The sequence below is a fragment of the Notamacropus eugenii genome, chromosome 2 (assembly GCF_028372415.1).
Source record: "Notamacropus eugenii isolate mMacEug1 chromosome 2, mMacEug1.pri_v2, whole genome shotgun sequence".
Taxonomy (NCBI): Eukaryota; Metazoa; Chordata; class Mammalia; order Diprotodontia; family Macropodidae; genus Notamacropus; species Notamacropus eugenii.
This window is the reverse complement of record NC_092873.1, coordinates 483,724,850-483,743,180: the sequence shown is the minus strand read 5'-3', so window position 1 is coordinate 483,743,180 and position 18,331 is coordinate 483,724,850. Positions and strand designations below refer to the sequence as shown.

Here is an 18,331-nt window from a genome sequence, read left to right as displayed (position 1 = left end):
TGTTAATTTCTAATGAGGCACTGGGTCAGGAGGCTTGTGCCCTCTGGCTCTGAAAAGTGTGTGTGTGTGTATATATATATATATATATATATATATATATATATACTCTGAGGTGAGGTTATGCTTTGGGGGCTTCTTTGGAAGAAGGTTCGTGTGCCAGATGAGACTCTGGGTAGCAGATGTTGGTGCTTCTCTCTCTGGTAGCTATGTATGTATGAAATAGTCATATAGTTAGATCTGTCTGTTGGTCTGTCATGTATGTATTGCTTATGGTCAGACAGTTGGAAGCCCTGGTCTTCATTTCTTTGTATTTTCTTTTTTGGCATATGTGATTAAAGAAGATTGTTGACCCCTCAAAAGTTGCTTTCCTTCTAGAAAAGCAGATCTAAAAACCTGTGCCAGCATGTCATCCTGGATGTGTCAGGGTACTTGCTGTTGCACATGAATGGAATTAAGGAAAGAGCACTGAATATAACTTCCCAGAGCAATGAGTCTATTTCTTAATTACTGGCATCTATAACAGCTGATTAATTTTATGTTTCAACTCCTTACAATTAACATCCTTTTTTTCCAAGAATGATTTGAACCTTCAGTTTCAATAGATTAACAGGATCATCCACTTTATACATCAAGGATAATGATAATGGGTCATGGTTATTGCTGTTCAGTCATTTTCCTGTTACGTATGACTCTATGTGATCTCATAGTATAAGAACAGCTTACTGAAATTGGAGCTGGATATATGTTTTTCTGGAGTGGTTGTAGAGAAGGGAAACACCATGAAGCTGGTGTAAATTCTGTGATCAAAACTAATCTTGTCAACAAGTTTATATGCCTATCAAAACGAGTGAACAACAGACTCATGACAATGAGATTGCCACTTGCAGGAAAATGCCATCATATTCATCATCAGTTTCTATGCTTCCACCATGACAAACCCTGATGAGGTCAAAGAAAAGGTTTATGAAGACTTGGAGACACCTGTCTGCAATGTGACAAAAGGAAACAAGCTTACATAAAATTCTGGGTGACTTTAATGTTAGAATATGTTCAGACTGCTAGATGTGAAGACTTGTGCATCTCATGACTTTCTCATCACCAACACTGTCTTCCATTTACCTAAATGCAATTAAACCTCATGGATGCACCTTCACATCAAGCTTTGGTATTTAACAGACTGTAAGAAGAGGACCACTCAGCATTGTGTGCCCACATCAGAAAGGGTGCTGTGCTCTTTGAGCAAAGCAGAATTGAGACAGCACAAAGTAAATGCAGGATGCACAAATTTGGGATATCCACCCCAAATATTCACACGGACTATCTGTGCCCAACCTGTGGTAGAGCATTCCAATCTCCTATTGGTCTGATCAGCCGAAGTCGGACACACTGAAATTTCCCTTTATCATGGTAATATCATTTTGGTCCTCTTCGAAGATGAAGGACAACAACCAACCAACCAAATGTTATGTACACTTGAACTAAATGAGGTAAATGGAAAGAGTACTGTACGGACAGGAGATTTGAGCTGTATACCTATTTCTGATGTTAATACAGCATCTCTAGGATGAAGATTCTCTTCCTCCTCATGTCCTCCTCTGGACTTTCCTCAATTCCTCAAATCCCACCTTCTTCATGAGGCCTTTCTAGCTCCTCTTCTCTCCAAACCCCCCCTGCTAGGGCCTTCCCTCTGAGATGACCTTCCATTTACTCTGTCTATATCTTGTATGCACATAGCTGTTTGCATGTTGTCTCCCTCATTAGACTGGGAGCTCCTTGAGGGCAAGGATTGTCTTTGGACATTATATGAGCACTTAGGGCAATGTGTGGCACATTCTTATTGACCCTCTGAGGACTTGTTTTTGCCTTTCTTTGTGACCCCAGTGCTTAGCACTGTTCCTGACAATAATTAAGTCTTAAGAAATGCTTGTTGACTAACTACTAGTCACTAATTTACTGTCATTTTGAGCAAGTCACTTCATATTTCTTGATCCATTTTCTTATCTATTAAATGAGTAAAGTGGTCTGCATGAGCTCTAAAGGGTCCTTCTGGCTCCAAAATGATTTGATTCTACAAAAGTTTGGGGGCCTTGGACATGGGGGTTGATTAGTTCAGCTAGTACACTGCCAATGAGTTCAGTGTAGTGGTTTCAAACCCAGTTGAGGCCAACTAGTTTGATCGTTATTTGTGGTCACAAGATTGTATAACTAACTGATAGTCCGATAGAGCTGGGCTTGGAAATCATGGTACTAGTCCTAGAGTTCTGATCTTGATGAGAATTTTTGGTAAATCATTTGTCACCCTTATAGAAAGCAACAACCCTAGTTAAACCAGGATCAAATAAACCAAGTGTCTCTAGGAAACATTGTGACCTTTAGAACCTTTTGGGAAAAGTAGGTCTTGAATGGAAATTTCTTGATGACTGAGTATGTTCTCTCAATTCCCTGGACTCACATATTGTCCTTGGGGAGGATTATTTAATAATGCCATTCCTAAGTGAAATTGTCTAGGGCCATTTATTTTTGAGTCTAAAGAAAATACACTTTGTGAGTCCCTCCAGACCTCCTGAATGAAAGCCAGATGATCCTCCACAATCACAAGAGAACATATAGCAGCTGGAACATTTTTAGGGTATTGCCACACCAATGACTAAGGCCCTGAAGAATCAGAGATCACATAGTCTGCAGAAGAGAGGACTAAGATGTGACTTAATCATGGTCTTCAAAAAATGTAAAAGTCTTTTTTTTGAGGATCGTACCCAGTTGTTTTCATTTTCCACTAAGGAAAGATCAAGAGAAAAACAGTTTTACTTTAAGGAGTCATGGATAGTGCCCAGAATTAGAACAAAGGCTGTCCAAGTTAACTGTAAATCAAGACACAAGACCTAGAGTGAATGTGATGTGTCCTCTCTTGGATGTGTAAACTGTTATACTCAATCAGAAAGATGTAATCTTAGAAACAAAAATATTTACATACCAGGTTTTCTGGCCCTTTAGTTTTCCCCAAACATTTAACAGCTCCAAGGGCTAATGTTAGATATATTACCATTGTGGGACATGAGATGTGTTGGTTTTTAACTTACAAATAGGATTGATGTGCGCTGGAATTAGATTTTTGAAGGAAAAACTTCACTGCCTACTATAAAATCATTGGAATGGAACGGAAATTTGTGTCTAAAGATAGCCATCTCTAAGGTGGGGGTGGGGAGGGAAGAAAAAAAGGGAAAAAGGAAAATTATGTAATAACTTTATTATATATTGAAAAGGAATAGCAAATTATATGCAATAGATTTGCAGCTTCATGTACATTTTTCTCCCCTATTCTACTATGTTATGGAAATACCTCTCTATTTCTTAAGTTTAGAATAAAATAAACAAACAAATTTTAGAAAGCACTTATTAAGTGAACCCTTACTATGTACTAAGCACTGTGCTAAGTACTGAGAATGGAAATAGAAAAGAAGCTCACAGTCTAAAAGATGGAGACAACACATAACAGAGGGTTTGGTTCATTTCATGACCAATGGAAAGGTCAGGTGGTACTTAGGGAGGTTCAGAAAAGGAGGGCAGCTGGACTGAAGACAAGACCTTGTAGACCTTGGGAAGCAAGAATATGAAACTGCATCTGGTGCATACAGGAAATTGAGCAGTGGAGGAATAAGGAATCAGGGGAGGAGAAGAGTCTCTGGATCCTTGGTATGGCATTTGATGGTGCTGCCCTGGAGTCTGTTGGCAGATGAGAGTGGGATGGGTAATAGGTAGGTCTATTATGTATATTGAGGTATAAGATACGTTGTTCACCCATTCACTCATTCACACTTATGAAGTACCTACTATGCAGAAGTCACGATCCTGCTTGTTGGCAGGAGGAAACACTGGATGTCCTTTTCTAATTTCTCAAGGCCTAATATTTACAAACTTTTCCCCATCATGATTATGTTGTTTTGGTAGGTTTGGAGATCTGAAGAACATATTGGACGATTGGACAGGGCTTTAAAATGACGAATGATGTCTCTCCTTGGAATGTAAGACACAGGCTCCAAAGACACAGTCTTCAAAATAAAGGATTTGGTGCATTTCACTATAAAAGATATCAACTCCTGAGCTAAACATGAAAGATTTAAAGCTCTCTTCCTCTGGTTTACCTCCTATCTTAGCTCACTTATCCCAACAGCTTTTTATCTAATAACATTCCCTAGAAATATTGACAGTTCTTCCAAAGGATTATAGTGACTCAAAAGGAATGCACATAGATAGATCAATATCTAACCATCTTCCTGCCTCTGTTAAAGACATAAGCATGGGACTAGTGAACACTATGGAACCCAAGGAACGTTAATTAATAGCAGTAGAAGGACTGATTTCAATCCATAATTGTTCATTTTGTTATCATAATTCCATGGATTATAAAACCTCTGAATCAAATCTCAGTTAATAGTAGCCAAGTACCCCAAGGAACCCAACGAGGCTGTAGCTGTGTTACTGCGTAGCTAGATCCGGGACTTGTAGAACAATAATGAGAGGGAAGAATGGGAAGTCATGAATTTGAACCTCACCTAAAGTACTTGCCAAAAAATAAATAAATACTCATACAGAATCAGAAGAGATGTTTTGAAATACTAAGTACAATGAAAAGGGAGTTTGAAAAAATTCTATTGGAAAGAAGAGGAAGATAAAGGAGGGATAAAGAATGGATGAAATCATAGTAATAGACAATAGAAAGAAGGCAGAATTACTTCTTGGCTTCTGTTTTCTTTACTGAAGGGGAGGATCTTTGGACTGGAAAGAGAACAAAAACACTAAATTGGGGCTCAGGAGTCCCAGGATGAGGAGCTTAGTTCTAGGGAACTAATGGTCTTGCTGCTCAGACCACACCAGGAATATTGTGTTCGTTTCTTGATACCACATTGGAGAAAATACAATGGGAGCTCTTCCTTAAATATAGCCTAGGAAGACTTTGACCAATATTGATTGACTGATTGATCTCTAAGAGTGCAACCATAATACGCAAAGACCTTGAATTCTTGGCATATGAGGATTGATAGAAGAATTAAGGGTGTTAAACCTGGAGAAGAGAAGGACTTGGTAAAGCTAAAAGGAGATCCATATGGGAAAGGGTCTCCCTCTATTTAAATCAATCAATGAACATTTGTTAAGTACATCCTGTGTGTCAGGCATTGTGGTAAGTGATGGGGATACAAAGGGGAAAAAAAAAAAGCTTGCCTTCCAGGAGCTTACAATTTATTTGACCCCAAGGGCAAAAATGGGATTAATCAATCAACCAATTAGCATTTATTAAGTGCTTATTGCATGTCAGAAAGGCAAAACCAAACAGTCCCTACTCTCAAAGGTTGAAATGGCAGAGAGGTAGATTTAATTATCAGTTATGGAGTGGACAAGAGGTATCATTGAAGTCCTTTACAATTCTGAAATCCTGTGATTCCATACGATTCTGAGTCCTGTCACTAACTAGATCTGTCACCTTGAGAAGTCACTTCTCTTGGGGCCTCAGTTTCCCTATCTGTAAAGTTAAGAGGTTGGCTTAGCTGATTTCTAAGGTTCCTTTCTGGCTCTGCCATTCTTGATTCATTGATTTTAGCTATTTTGACCTTCCTTCCCTTGTGTTCTAAGATAATCTGTACTAATTCAATGTAGTGGTTTTGTTCTGCTCCCAAAATTATTCCATAAAGAGCCAAGGTACTAGATGAAGAAAAAACATGGCAAAAAGCAGACAGAAGAGCGGGGAAGGGAATGGTACCTATGGTCAAGGATGAGCTCACAGATCAGGCTGGGGGATTGAGTTAGACCTGGAGCAATGGAGTCTGATCCACAGTAGAGTGCCAGAGACTTGGAATTGCTGTCTCATCACCTCACTGTGTAATCTTGCCCAACTGAATTACTTAAAACTCAGTTCCCTTTTCTACAGCATGAGGAGGATTAGATTCTGACTATGAAGATTCCTTCCAATTCCTTGACTTCTTAGCAAGGATGATGATAAGAACTCAAATAATAATTCTGGCCTTGGACACTTACTAGCTGTGTGACCTTGGGTAAGTTACTTAACCCTCAGTTTCCCCAACTGTAAAATGAGCTGGAGAAGGAAATGTCAAATTTGTCCAGTATCTTTGCCAAGAAAAGCATAAAAAAAGTCAGATGACTGAGAAACTATAACAATAATAATTACAACTAACATTTACATAGCAATAGAAGATTTTCAAAGCACTTTGCGTGTTATCTCATTTTATCCTGACAATAACCCTTAGAGGTAGGTAGTAACATTATCTCCATTTTACAGATAAGGAAAGCAAGGCATGCAGAGATTAATTGACTTATCCAAGGTCACACTGCTAGTAAATATTTAAGTCAAGATTTGAACTAGGATTCTGCTCACTCTAGGTCCAGTAGTAATAGCAGTCAAGACTTACAGTTGTTCTGAAGCAGCTTCTCCAGGGAATCACGCCACTGTAAAGCCTCTTCTGGTGAAGGCCTAAAGTCAAAGGAAGAGAAGGAAATCAGTGAAGACCATAAGTGGAGAGTTACACCTAAGTATGCAGTGTTGATCAATCAAGGGGTCTCTTCTGGAACCCCCAAATCAACAGAATATGGGAGATACTTGTTCTTCCAGTTGTAGAATTGATTTTGTGCTAATGTTCCTGCAGGGCCTCCCCTGGCCATCCTGGTACCTCTTTGTGACATGACTGGCCCAGTTTAAGAACTCTTCCCTGGAGCCTTGGGAAACTGCATTTGTATCTCTCCATAGTCTCTAACATAAAATTATACATTAAAGATGGAAGGGACATTGCAACTTGCTCATTTCACTGAAGGAAAAACTGAGGCCAAGAAAAGTCAACTGATTTGTTGAGGCCACACAGCTAGTACTGGACAGAGGTGGAATGTGAACTCAGGGCTCACTGTATCCCACCTAAACTTGACATGCTCTCCATAAAGCCAGCACCTAATGGACACAGCTTCACCCAATTGTCCTGCTCTGAGAACCAAACCTCTGATTTTGCCTCTCCTTCCTTACTTGTTTCATCAGAGCAGGTGCTACCTCCACCAGTGAAGGTTGCATCTCTTCCACAAAAGGGATCATCCCTGAAAGCCAGTCTCCTGGTAATGATCTCCTGGCCCTTGAACAACAAGTCTGCCACTTAAAGCTTCCCAGCTTGGTGGAACTTGACAAGTGGAATGATTGCATTCCATTGGGGGAGCACTGAAAACCCATAATCATTGCCACCCTATTTGGATGCATCAGAAGAGATGCCTCTAGTCTTATAATCATCCTAACTGTACCTGGAGTGGTAGGATAAGCACTGAGTTACGTAAGACCTGTGTTTGAATCCTTGGCTCTATATATTTTCTCCAAGAGGACCATGACATCAGGGAGGTGATACCATGACTTGTAAATAAATAGGATTTAAATGAAGCAGAGCTGTGCAAAGTCACCAGTCTCACTCTCAACTCGGAAGTCATCTGGATCCATTGTCAAGATATGCAGGATGACAGGAGATGGCCCTGGATGCAGTGGGAAACATTGGTCCCTTTAAGCTAGGGTTTTTCCCAGGTCTCAGTTTTGTTGAGGCCAGAAGCTGATGGCACAGTAGATAGAGTTTCAGGCCTGGAGTAGGGAAGATCTGAACTCCAATCTTTAGAGATTCTTCTTATTTTCCTTCCTCCCTTAATTGCTCTCTTTCCTTTCTTTGTCCTTTTTCCTTCCTTTCTCCCTTCCTTTCCCTCCTTCGGCTTTCTAATCAAAGATCAGGATAACAGGGGCAATGAGTTTCCTATGACCTGATTCATTGGAATGATTTAGAGATGCCTTGCCTAAATTTTCTGTATAATTGCCTCTATTGAGGGGCAACTAGATGGAGAACCAGGCCAGGGATCAGGAAGACCTGAGTTCAAATCCTATCTCATTTACTGTTCTGAGGTCCTGGGCAAGTCACTTCACTTTTGTTTGCCTCAGTTTCCTTATCTGTAAAATGAGAATAGATAATAATAGCCCCTACCTTACAGGGTTATTGTCAGGATTAATAGAAATGTTAACTATAACACTTGATAAAAGTCAAGACAACTGGCAATGGCCTGGGATGCATGGATGATGTTGGTGTGTTACATGTCTGACCAAGCTCTAAGCACTCCACAACACCTGCTTCAACCTCCTTTATGGCCATTGGAACTAATTGTTCTAATCATCTCATTCCACCAGGGGAAGTTGTCACATGCTTGGGTAGGTTCCCCTGCCCCAACTCACCACTGGATTTAGAGCCACTGAGTTACCCTCAACCTGGGTTAGCCCATCTGCCTAGATGGCTTACTAGGGTGTGGTCCCTACAACTTCTCAGCTTCTTGGAACCATGGGTGAGACTGAGTGCCAGGTGGACACCAAAGGTGAATGAGCAGCCCTAAGAGCTCCCTCAGGTTGGGATGGGGTTCACCAGGATTTAGACCAGGTGTCAAATAATAAAAGCTAACATTTATATAGCACTTCAAGGTCTGCAAAAAATGTATGTGTATATGTATATATATGCATACACACATGTATACCTGCATACACACATGTATTTATATATGTGTACATATATACACATACACACATAACATTCATACATATACACATATACATACACATATATATACACACACACACATATCAGGGCAAAATATAGTGCTTATAAATGGGTACACAACAAATATTTGATGGCTGAATTATTAGGTTATCCGAGGTAGGAGGATTCATTAAAATTTTGTAACAAAGCAATCGAAGTCCCCCTGCCTGTAGGCAGAGAAATGGACAAGCAAACTCATTGAGTTCCCTTCAAGCCCCAGAGTGCTTAACTCTGTGAATATTCTCTCCATATAGAAGTGTATTCACTGTCTTCCTTTCCCCTCCAGTTAATAGTAAGGGGTATCATTAAAGAGCTATCACATGAGGAGGGACACTGGGCTGGAGTGTGTTACCATATCCAATTTGTCTCTAATGGGCTTTTGAAAACTAGGCTAATGGTCAATAATGGTAGCGCATCACAGCCAAAATTAAATCCCTGAAAGGGACATCTGCAGAGTCTGCCTGGGGTTTAAATTAGCTCAGATTGATTCGAAGACACAAAGTCAAGCGGGATGCATCTCCCACTACATGAGACCCAGCATTCTGATTACCAGCCCAGAAAATACCCAAGTTCATTTTGTCTCAATTCCCTTAACTCCAATCCCTTCATTAAGGCAAGGCTTTGGAAATAAAAGAGATACAGATCAAAGTGACCAGTAAACACCCTGGTTTTAAAGGTCATGGCAGACTCTAATTCTCGAAGTTGTAGATAGGATGGAGAAGGTATGTGGAAGATGGGGGAAAGTGACTGATCAGGAATGCCAATGGTGATAAAGTGAATAAACAAAAGGTAAAAGAAACACATTTTACTGATAGTCATTTAATTCTTCTAGGGATGGCTTGGGTAAATGAAATTCACAGGTAATCCCAGAACCTTATGTTTGCTCATCATCTCAATGGACTCCATCAAGGCATTTGCCAGAGCTATTGCCAAAAAACCCAAAAGACAAGATTGAAAAATTGACGTGCATTTCGTTCATTGGCACATTTTGTTCTCTCCCTGCTCCCTCTCAGTGATTGCAACCACTTGCAACCAATTCATTAGTCAACAAATATTCTTCAGCACCAATAACTTGGCCAGTACCCATCTAGCTTCTGTGAAAAATATGAAATGAGTATGTCTTATATCAAATTTATATTTTTCTCCACTTGTTTCTTCAACTACCCAGGAATATCCATTAGTGCAGGGATCGTGTTATACTTCTTTGCATCCTCAACTTTTTTGATGATTAGCACTGATCAAATTTTTGTTGTTCAGTTGTATCTGATGCTTTGCAATCCCATTTGGGGTTTTCTTGGCAAAGATACTGGAGTGGTTTCCCATTTCTTTCTCTAGCTTATTTTATAGATGAGGAAACTGATACAAATGGGGTGAAGTGACTTACCCAGGGTCACACAGCTAATAAGTGTCTGAGGCCAGATTTGAACTTAGGAAGATGAGCCTTCCTGATTCTAGACCTGGCATTCTATCCACTGTACCACCTAACTGTCCACTGATCAAGTTGCTGGCACTCAGTAATACTGGCATAGAGAAGGGATATGACTAGAAGGGTCAAGGGAAACTTGAAGGTAGTAATACTTGAGTTGGGTCTTGGAGGAAAAGGTAAGTTTGATTAAGCACAGAGAAAAGGGGAGGCCATTCTGGGCAGAGAAAATGAATCATTATGGGACTTTTCTCTTTTTGTGAAGCATGCTTGATTAGTGATTTCAATCTCATATTCTCCTCCTATCCTTATCAACCTTCTGGTAGGTATTCTAGTGTAGTGAAAGGTAAAAACAAAATAAAACATTTTCAAAGAGGGATAAAGGGAAGAATCTGAACTCTAAAACAACTCATAAAGCATGCAAAGAATTCCTTAAATGCTTGTGTTATGAACTTAGATGATGGCACCATTATAGAAACATTCATAATTTCATTTTCTGGTGATTCTTGTCTCCATTTCCAAAGAAGAATGAGTTATCTAGGCCTTGTTCTGTTTAATTCACAAAGTCCGCTAACCATGTTCTACTTTTACATCCTTCATGATAATCCGTTTGGTTCTCCTGGGAATGTCTAAGTTAGGTCTTTCAATGGCTTCTCCACAAGAAACAACTAAGAGAAGAGTTTCCTGTAAAGTTGACAGGATGGTCTGTAAGGCCCCTTCAACTCTTAAGGTTCCATTTCTGATTCCCCACTCCCTTTTATTCTTTTCCTTAACCCACAAAATAGACCTTATCTTTCAAGGTAATTGTTGAAATATGTATATGTGCTTCATGTGGTATAATTTAAGGCAGTTAGAAAAACACTGTTTCACCCCAATCCCCATCAAAATCTGTCTCAATGGCCTGTCATTAGAACTCGGAATGGAAGCACTATCTTTATAATTAGTTTTATGAGGTACTTATGCTTTGGGTCAAGAGGGACCCTTCCTGAGACTATTATGACCTTGAAAAAGAGGAATTAGACAGCAAATGTGGAAGTGAGATGGAAAGGGAAGGGAAAAAGAAAGGAATAAGCATTTACTTAATGCCTATTATGTATCAGGCACTGTCAGAAGTTGGAAGGGACCTGAAAGGTCATTTAATCCAACTCTCTCATTTTACTGATAAAGAAACTAAGGATGAGAAAGAATAAGCCATTTGCCCAAGGTCAGAAAGAAAGGCATCATGGTTCAAAAAAAAAAGTGCTGCATGTGAAGTCACAGGTTTTGATTTAAAATCCTGGGTGTGTGACCACCTGAGTGACCTCAAGTGGATCACTTAATCTAGGAAGGATGCAGTTTCTTCATCTGTAAAATGAAAGAATTGAACTATATCCCTTCTAAACTTTAGATTTTTGCTCCTAAGTAACAGAAGTCATATTTCAAGACAAATCGTTTGAGAATCAAAGGAAAGTGTCTAGTATAGGGAAGACCTGAGTATGTTTGTCTCCAAAGAGAAAGGAATCAATGGCAATAGACTGAAGATATAAGGTGATGGGGTAACTGATGGAGCAAAGTTTCAGAAGAGATAGAAGGGGGTAGGATCAAAGGTGTAGGTGAAGGGGTTAAGCCTCCAAGGGAAAAGACAAGTATCCAGTGAGAACTAAGGAAATGAGAAGATAGGGTAACTATAGGAAGACATTTCAAGGTGTAGAGGAGGAAACTACATCCCAATCCTTCTCAATAATTAGGGAATGAAGTCAATTGCTAACAGTAATGGAATGAGGAGAAAGATTTGAGTGGGAGTTTAAGAGTGGAAAAGGCTTATAACATCAGTTCCCCTTAGGGAACATGATTATGAGTCATATAAATGTCTTCTGGGGATAAGTGGTATTTTTCAAAACAATTCAAACTCCCAGAAGAGACTGGGGCAGAGGAGAGGCAAAGGGGAAAAAAGGGGACACATAAACAATTAGAAGTGGACAAGTAGTCCTATGGTTTTGGTTTGCTTATAAACCAGGCCCTTTCTTCCTGTATTTAGGCCAAGATTCAATGAAATAGTTCAGGGTTATGCATAGTCTACTGGCAAATATCAAAGCAGGAAGCATGATATTTTATTTAACTTTTTAAAAGTAGGGTCTAACAGATCAATAACTGTCTCTTTGTTTACTTTCAGATGGGAGGTTATGGTCTACTGCTGCTACAGTCTCAGCTATGAAATATGGCTTTTATAATCCAATGGCCACTCTGCAGTGATGAGCTTCTCTTTTATAAATGCAGAAAACTCAATTATATCTCCCTTCCTGTGGCTAGGATCACTTTGAAGAAATAAAAGGAGGAGAATGGAAATAACCACTTAGGTTGATGAAAAAAAAGATAAAAATACTAGCCTGTTTCTTCTTACCCTAAGTCTTCAATTCTACATGAAATTGATGGCTATTTGGACAAAAGAAATTTACCAGGTTCTATAAGTATTGGATTCTCTTTCATATATGGGTAGGTAGAGAGAGAAGCCTATGTTTTCAAACCTTATTCAGAGTCTTTAGGTAGGAGACTCAGAGGTTTATTGAATTTTAGAAATACAAGGGACCTTAGAATAGTCTAATTCAGGCCTTTATTTTACAAATAAAGAAATTGAGGTCCAAAATCAATTAAAGTCAATTAATAAGCATTGATTAAGAGCTTACTATGTGCTAGACACTGTGCTAAGAACAAAGAAAAGTCAAAAAACCTCTACAGCCGTTTATATCCTAATTGTGTAGACAGCATATACATAAATCTGTAAGGAAAAGATTAAAAAAAGATAAAAACAGAATAGATGGAAAGTAGTCATATAGGGAGGTCACTGGTTGGGGAGGAGAAATAAGGAGAGTTTGGGAAAGACCTGGTATTTGTGCAGAACATTAAAGGAAGTCAGAGATTCTAAGAAGCAGAGAGAGAGGGCATTCTAGACAAGAGGGGTGGATACTGATGGAAATGGGATGAGAACCCCCAATCTTCCTACTCCTAGTCTTATAGTCACACTGCTTCTCTAGTCTTCCTCTCCAGGTTGCCTCCTAAAATAATCTTCATTTACAGATAATGTAATCTAGATGTTTTTTTTTCCTTATTGTAAATATTCTTCCAGTCTAGGAACCCAAAAAGAAAGGATGGGGATTTCTAAGAGAGAGCTGTCTTATCAAATTTAGATTGAACCAATGTAAATTTGGGAGATTGAATTGAGGCAGCTTTATAATTTTTTACACTGAAGATACAAAGAGATCACAGAAAGGCAAAGGTCCAATATGTGTCAAAATATTTATAGAAGCTCTTTTTTCAGTGGTGGCAAAGACATAAAAACTAAGAGAGTACACATGGGCTGTGGAACGGCTAAACAAATTATCGGATGCTAATATAATGCAATATTATTGTTTTATGAGAAACGATGAAGAGGATGGTTTCAAAGAAACCTGGGAAGACTTGTATGAACTGATGCAGAGTGAAATGAGCAGAGCCAGGAGATCAACTTATAATATAACAATAATATTGCAAAGATGAAAAAGTGTGAGAAACTTAAAAAATCTGATCAAGAAATCATCAGGCACCATTCCAGAGGATGTACAGTAAAGAATGCTACCCAGGCAGATGCATAGAGTGGATAGAGCACAGACCTACTGAGTTCAAATCCAGCCTCAGATATACATTAGCTGTGTGACCCTAGGCAGGTCACTAAATTCTCATTTACTTCAGTTTCCTCAATTGTAAAATGGGTATAATAATAGCACCTACTTCCTAGGGTTATGGTGAGGATCAACTATATTTGTAAAGGGCTTTGCACAGTACCTGCCACATAGTAGGTGTATATAAATGCTAGCTACTGATATGATTAGTATTATTATTACCTCTTAATAAAAAGGTGATAGACTAAATATGAATAATGAAACATATTTTTGAAAATAACCATTATGGGAATTTTTGTTTCACTTGAATATGGATATTTATTACAAGGGATTTTTGTTTTTCCAGTGGGGTCAAGAAGAAAATGGGAGAGAGAAAAAATGCATGCTCATTGAAAAAATATGTAATTAACAAAAATGTAATAGGGATAACTATGTTATATTTGTGTTAAAGAACTCAGAAGCACAAGGACAAAATGGAGGAGAAGAGTTTATCTGAAAATCTTGGGATGAGAGGCACCTATTATGTAATAGAGTTGACCTCCAAACCAGAAAGACTTGTGTTCAAATCTCACCTCTTGACACATACTTAGTTGTATGCCCCCCAGTACACTTTAACCTCTCAATGGCTGAGGCATCTCTAAGACTACTGAAGTGCAGAGACAGTATTGATCTTCAATGGTAAAAGGTTAGAAGCAGGGTTAGACACAGAATTGAAACCATTTGTCTGACAAAAAAATCATTCAATATGATACGATGGTGTGATGACAGCCTCAAAAGTTAATGTGATCATAGGCTTCATTAAGAGGCATAGCATCTAGGAATAATGAGGTGATAGGCATGCTACACCTGTGTCAGACCATGTATGGAGTACTGTGTTTAGTTCTGGGTACAATTTAAGAAGAGCATTGATAAGCTACAATATCCAGAGGAGGTTAACCAAGATAGTGACAGTTCCCCTGCTTATAGCATATAAGAACGGTTTGAAGGAAATGAGAATGTTTGCCTTGGAGAAGAGATAGCTCAGGAGGAACATAAGAGGGGTCTTCAAGTATTGAACGACTATCATAAGTCAGCCTTACTCTGATGGGCCTCTGAGGCCAAACTGAGAGCAGTGGGTTGGCTGTCCTTTGTTCTTTAAGAGGACCAAAATGATATCACTATGTTAGAGTCAAGTTAGAATATGTCTGACTGTGGCTGATCAGACCAATATGAGCTCAGAATGTTCTACCACAAGTCAGGCACAGATAATCCATGTGAACATTTGGATGGATTTTCTAAATTTGCACATCTCTTATTTCTTTTGAGCTACTTCAGTTCTGCTTTCCTCACAAAGCACAACATCGTCCTTGATGAAGGCACACAATGCTGAGTGGTTCTGTGCCAGTGTCTCTCCCATGTCACATAATCAATTTCATAATTCTTAAAGAAAGACCTTGAAAGCATCCTTGTATTGCTTCTTCTGACCATCATATGAATGCTTGCCCTGTTTGAGTTCTCCATAAAATAGTCTTTTTGGCAAGCATACATTTGGCATTTGAACAACAACACATGAACAACATGTGGTTGTACTCTCTGCAGTAGAGTTTAAATGCTTGGCACTTTAGTTTGAGAAAGGACCTCAGTTTCTGGTATCTTATTCTGCCACGTGATCTTCAGAATCTTCCTAAGATAATTAAAGTGATGCAGTTTCCTGGTGAAGACAGCACAACAGTTCTGTTGACTTTCAGCTTGGTAGACAGTCCAATACCTCTTTTCTCCCACACTTTCCTTTGGAGCCTCCCAAACACTGAGCTAGTTCTGGTAATGTGTGCACCAGCCTCATTATCAAAATGTACAACTCTAGAAAGTATACAACTTCGTTATCAACGTGTACCTCTCTAGAAAGTATACTGCCAAGGTAAGTGAATTTATCTACAGTATTCAAAACTACTCCATCTGTTATAACCAATGATTCCACATATAGATATTGTGGCACTGACTGATGGAGCATCCGTGTCTTCTTCATGTTAATTGTTAGGCCAAAATTAGCATAAGCTGAAGAGAATTGACCCACACTTTGTTGCATCTCAGTTTCATAGGCTGCCTTTAGTGCAAAATCATCTACAAACAAAAAATCATTCACCAACACTCCCTCCACTTTGATCTTGGTTTGTAGCCTTTTCAAATAGAAGGATTTACTATCAGTACGGTAGCTGACCTTGATGTTGTGTTCATCCTCATTGAAGATATTTGACAACATGACTGAAGAAATGATAAAAAACATGGTAGCAATCACAAAGACTTTCTTTCATTGCACTGGTGACAGAGAAAGGTGAGAGCATTGTCTATTGTCCAGAACCCAGGCAACCATGCCATCACAAAGCTGACATACAATATTGATGAACTTCTCTGGTCAACCAAATTTTGACATAATTTTCCATAAGCCTTCATGACTGACAGTATCAAAGGCTGTGGTCAAATCTATAAACTTTGGGTACAGACCTCTATTCTTCTCCTGGCATTTCTTCTGGAGTTGTCAAGAAGCAAACACCATAGCAATCAATTCTCAGCCCTTTCTGAAGACACACTGGCTCTCATGTAGATGACCATCTTCTAGGTGAAGGATCAGCCCATTAAGGGGGACTCCGGAAAAAATCTTGTCAGCAGTGACTAAGAGAGAGACACCACTCCCATGATTGTCATAGGACAATCCATTTGCTTTTCCTTTATAGAAATGGACAATGGAGGCAGGGGATAACCTCCTTGTAAATCTCACTGGAATAGAATCAGCACCAGGTGCTTTGCCACATGAAATGAGTCTAATGGCATTCTAAACCTGTTCTTTATTTGGAGGTTCAGCTAGGGAGGGATTGACTTCAACCTGAGGTAAACAGTCAGTGGCTTCAGCATTGATGGATGATGGTCTGTTGAGAACACTATGGAAGTATTTAGCCCTGCCCCCTCCTTTTCTGCTCCTCTGTTGCCTACTGTGTGTTGGCTCAACTTTCCTTCCAAGTTAGCAACAAACTGTTGGTGTTCAGAGAAGCTGCCATAAACTGTTGATATCAATTCTCCTAGAAGTTATTTTGCCTTGGGATTTTGCTTTTGTTGAATCAGAATATTTAGCTTCTAGAGGATAAGTCTATGATCAATCTAGCCCTCTCTGCCATTCATGGCCTTCGTTACTCTCACATCTTGTCTGCCTCTTCTTACAATCACAGTCTATTAAATGCCAATGCTTGATGTGAGAGTGCATCCATGAGGTTTCATTGCATTTAGGGAAATGGAAGACAGTGTTGGTGATGAGAAGGTCATGAGATGCACAAGTCTTCATGTCTAGCAGTCTGAACCTATTCTAACATTAAAGTTACACAGAATTTTATATAAGCTTGTCTTCTTTTGTCACATTGCACACAAGTGTCTCCAAGGTTTCATAAACCTTTTCTTTGACCTCATCAGGGTTTGTCGTGCTGAGAACATAGAAACTGATGATGAATAGCATGGCATTTTCCTGCAAGTGGCATTCTCCTTGTCACGAGTCTGTTGTTGACTTCTTTTGATAGGTATACAAGACTAGATTAGTTCAGATCACAGAATTTACACCAGCTTCAAGACTAGATTAGTTCAGATCACAGAATTTACACCAGCTTCATGGTGTTTCCCTTTTCTACAACCATTCCAGAAAAACATATATCCAGCTCCAATTTCAGTAAGCTGGCCTTCATTTGCCAACCTTGATTCACTTAGGGTTTTTATTTGGATGTGATAAGTGCTGGATTCTCTTGCAACAAGAGCTGTTTGTCTTTCAGGTCTACAGAATTTTGTGTTGTCTATCAGTGTACACATATTCCATGGACTAATGGTGAGTGTGATCATCTCTGCAGAAATTTTTGTACGATGTGCGTGCGTGCATGCGTGTGTGTGTGTATGTGTGTGTGAGTGTGTGTGTGTGTGTGTTGACTCAGGATGGAATCCCTGCCTGCCATGGTAGCCAGGTCAGGGCTGGATAAGCAGACAATTTTTAGGGACAATTTTCTAGCTCCTTCCTCATACCATGAGCTGAGCAGTGCAATCCTTAAAGGGCTTCTCAGATACCCAGGGCACTGCTAAATCCTGCTGCTGATTTCAGTGAGACTATGACCCTATGGCCGGGGCCACCTGTGTGCAGGAATGTGACTACAGCTCCCATTGTATCATGCTTTGTCACTTGCCTGTGTCACAGGACTTTGAGATAGCTTAAAAATGGTAAAATGGTATGGGTGATATCTTTTGATTCATGCATAAATTGGATTTAAATGAGGCAGAATTGCATGAAGCTGTTAGCCTCACTCTTAGGGAGTCATCACCGTCCAGTGGCGGGATGGAGTCAAGATGACTGGCGATGGCTCAAGATGTAGGGGATAATCTTGGCGTCTTTGATGTGTGACCAAACTCTAAGCACTCCACACACCCTGCTTTAGCTGCATTCATGACCATTGAAGCAAATAGTTCTCCTCTGCTCATTCCACCAGGGGAAATCTTTCCATGCTTGGGGTAGACACTTAACTAACTCACTGATGGTTTAGAGACCCCCTCTGTTACCCTGAGCCTGGTTTAGCTTGTCTCCTATAAGTCTTTTTCTGGGATGTGGCCACTGAGTTTGCTACAGCTTCTTAGAGCCACAGGTGAGAGTTAGGTGGATCAGGTGG

General features: G+C 39.6%; 1 protein-coding gene across 1 annotated transcript in view; it reads right to left on the bottom strand.

The window, feature by feature from the left end:
- Positions 1 to 18,331, bottom strand: part of RGS5 (regulator of G protein signaling 5) — a 94,117-nt gene that overhangs the window by 14,108 nt on the left and 61,678 nt on the right. The window contains exon 3 of the mRNA XM_072648769.1: positions 6,423 to 6,484. Within this exon, the coding sequence (XP_072504870.1) occupies positions 6,423 to 6,484 (62 nt within the window). The remainder of the gene's footprint in view (positions 1 to 6,422; positions 6,485 to 18,331) is intronic.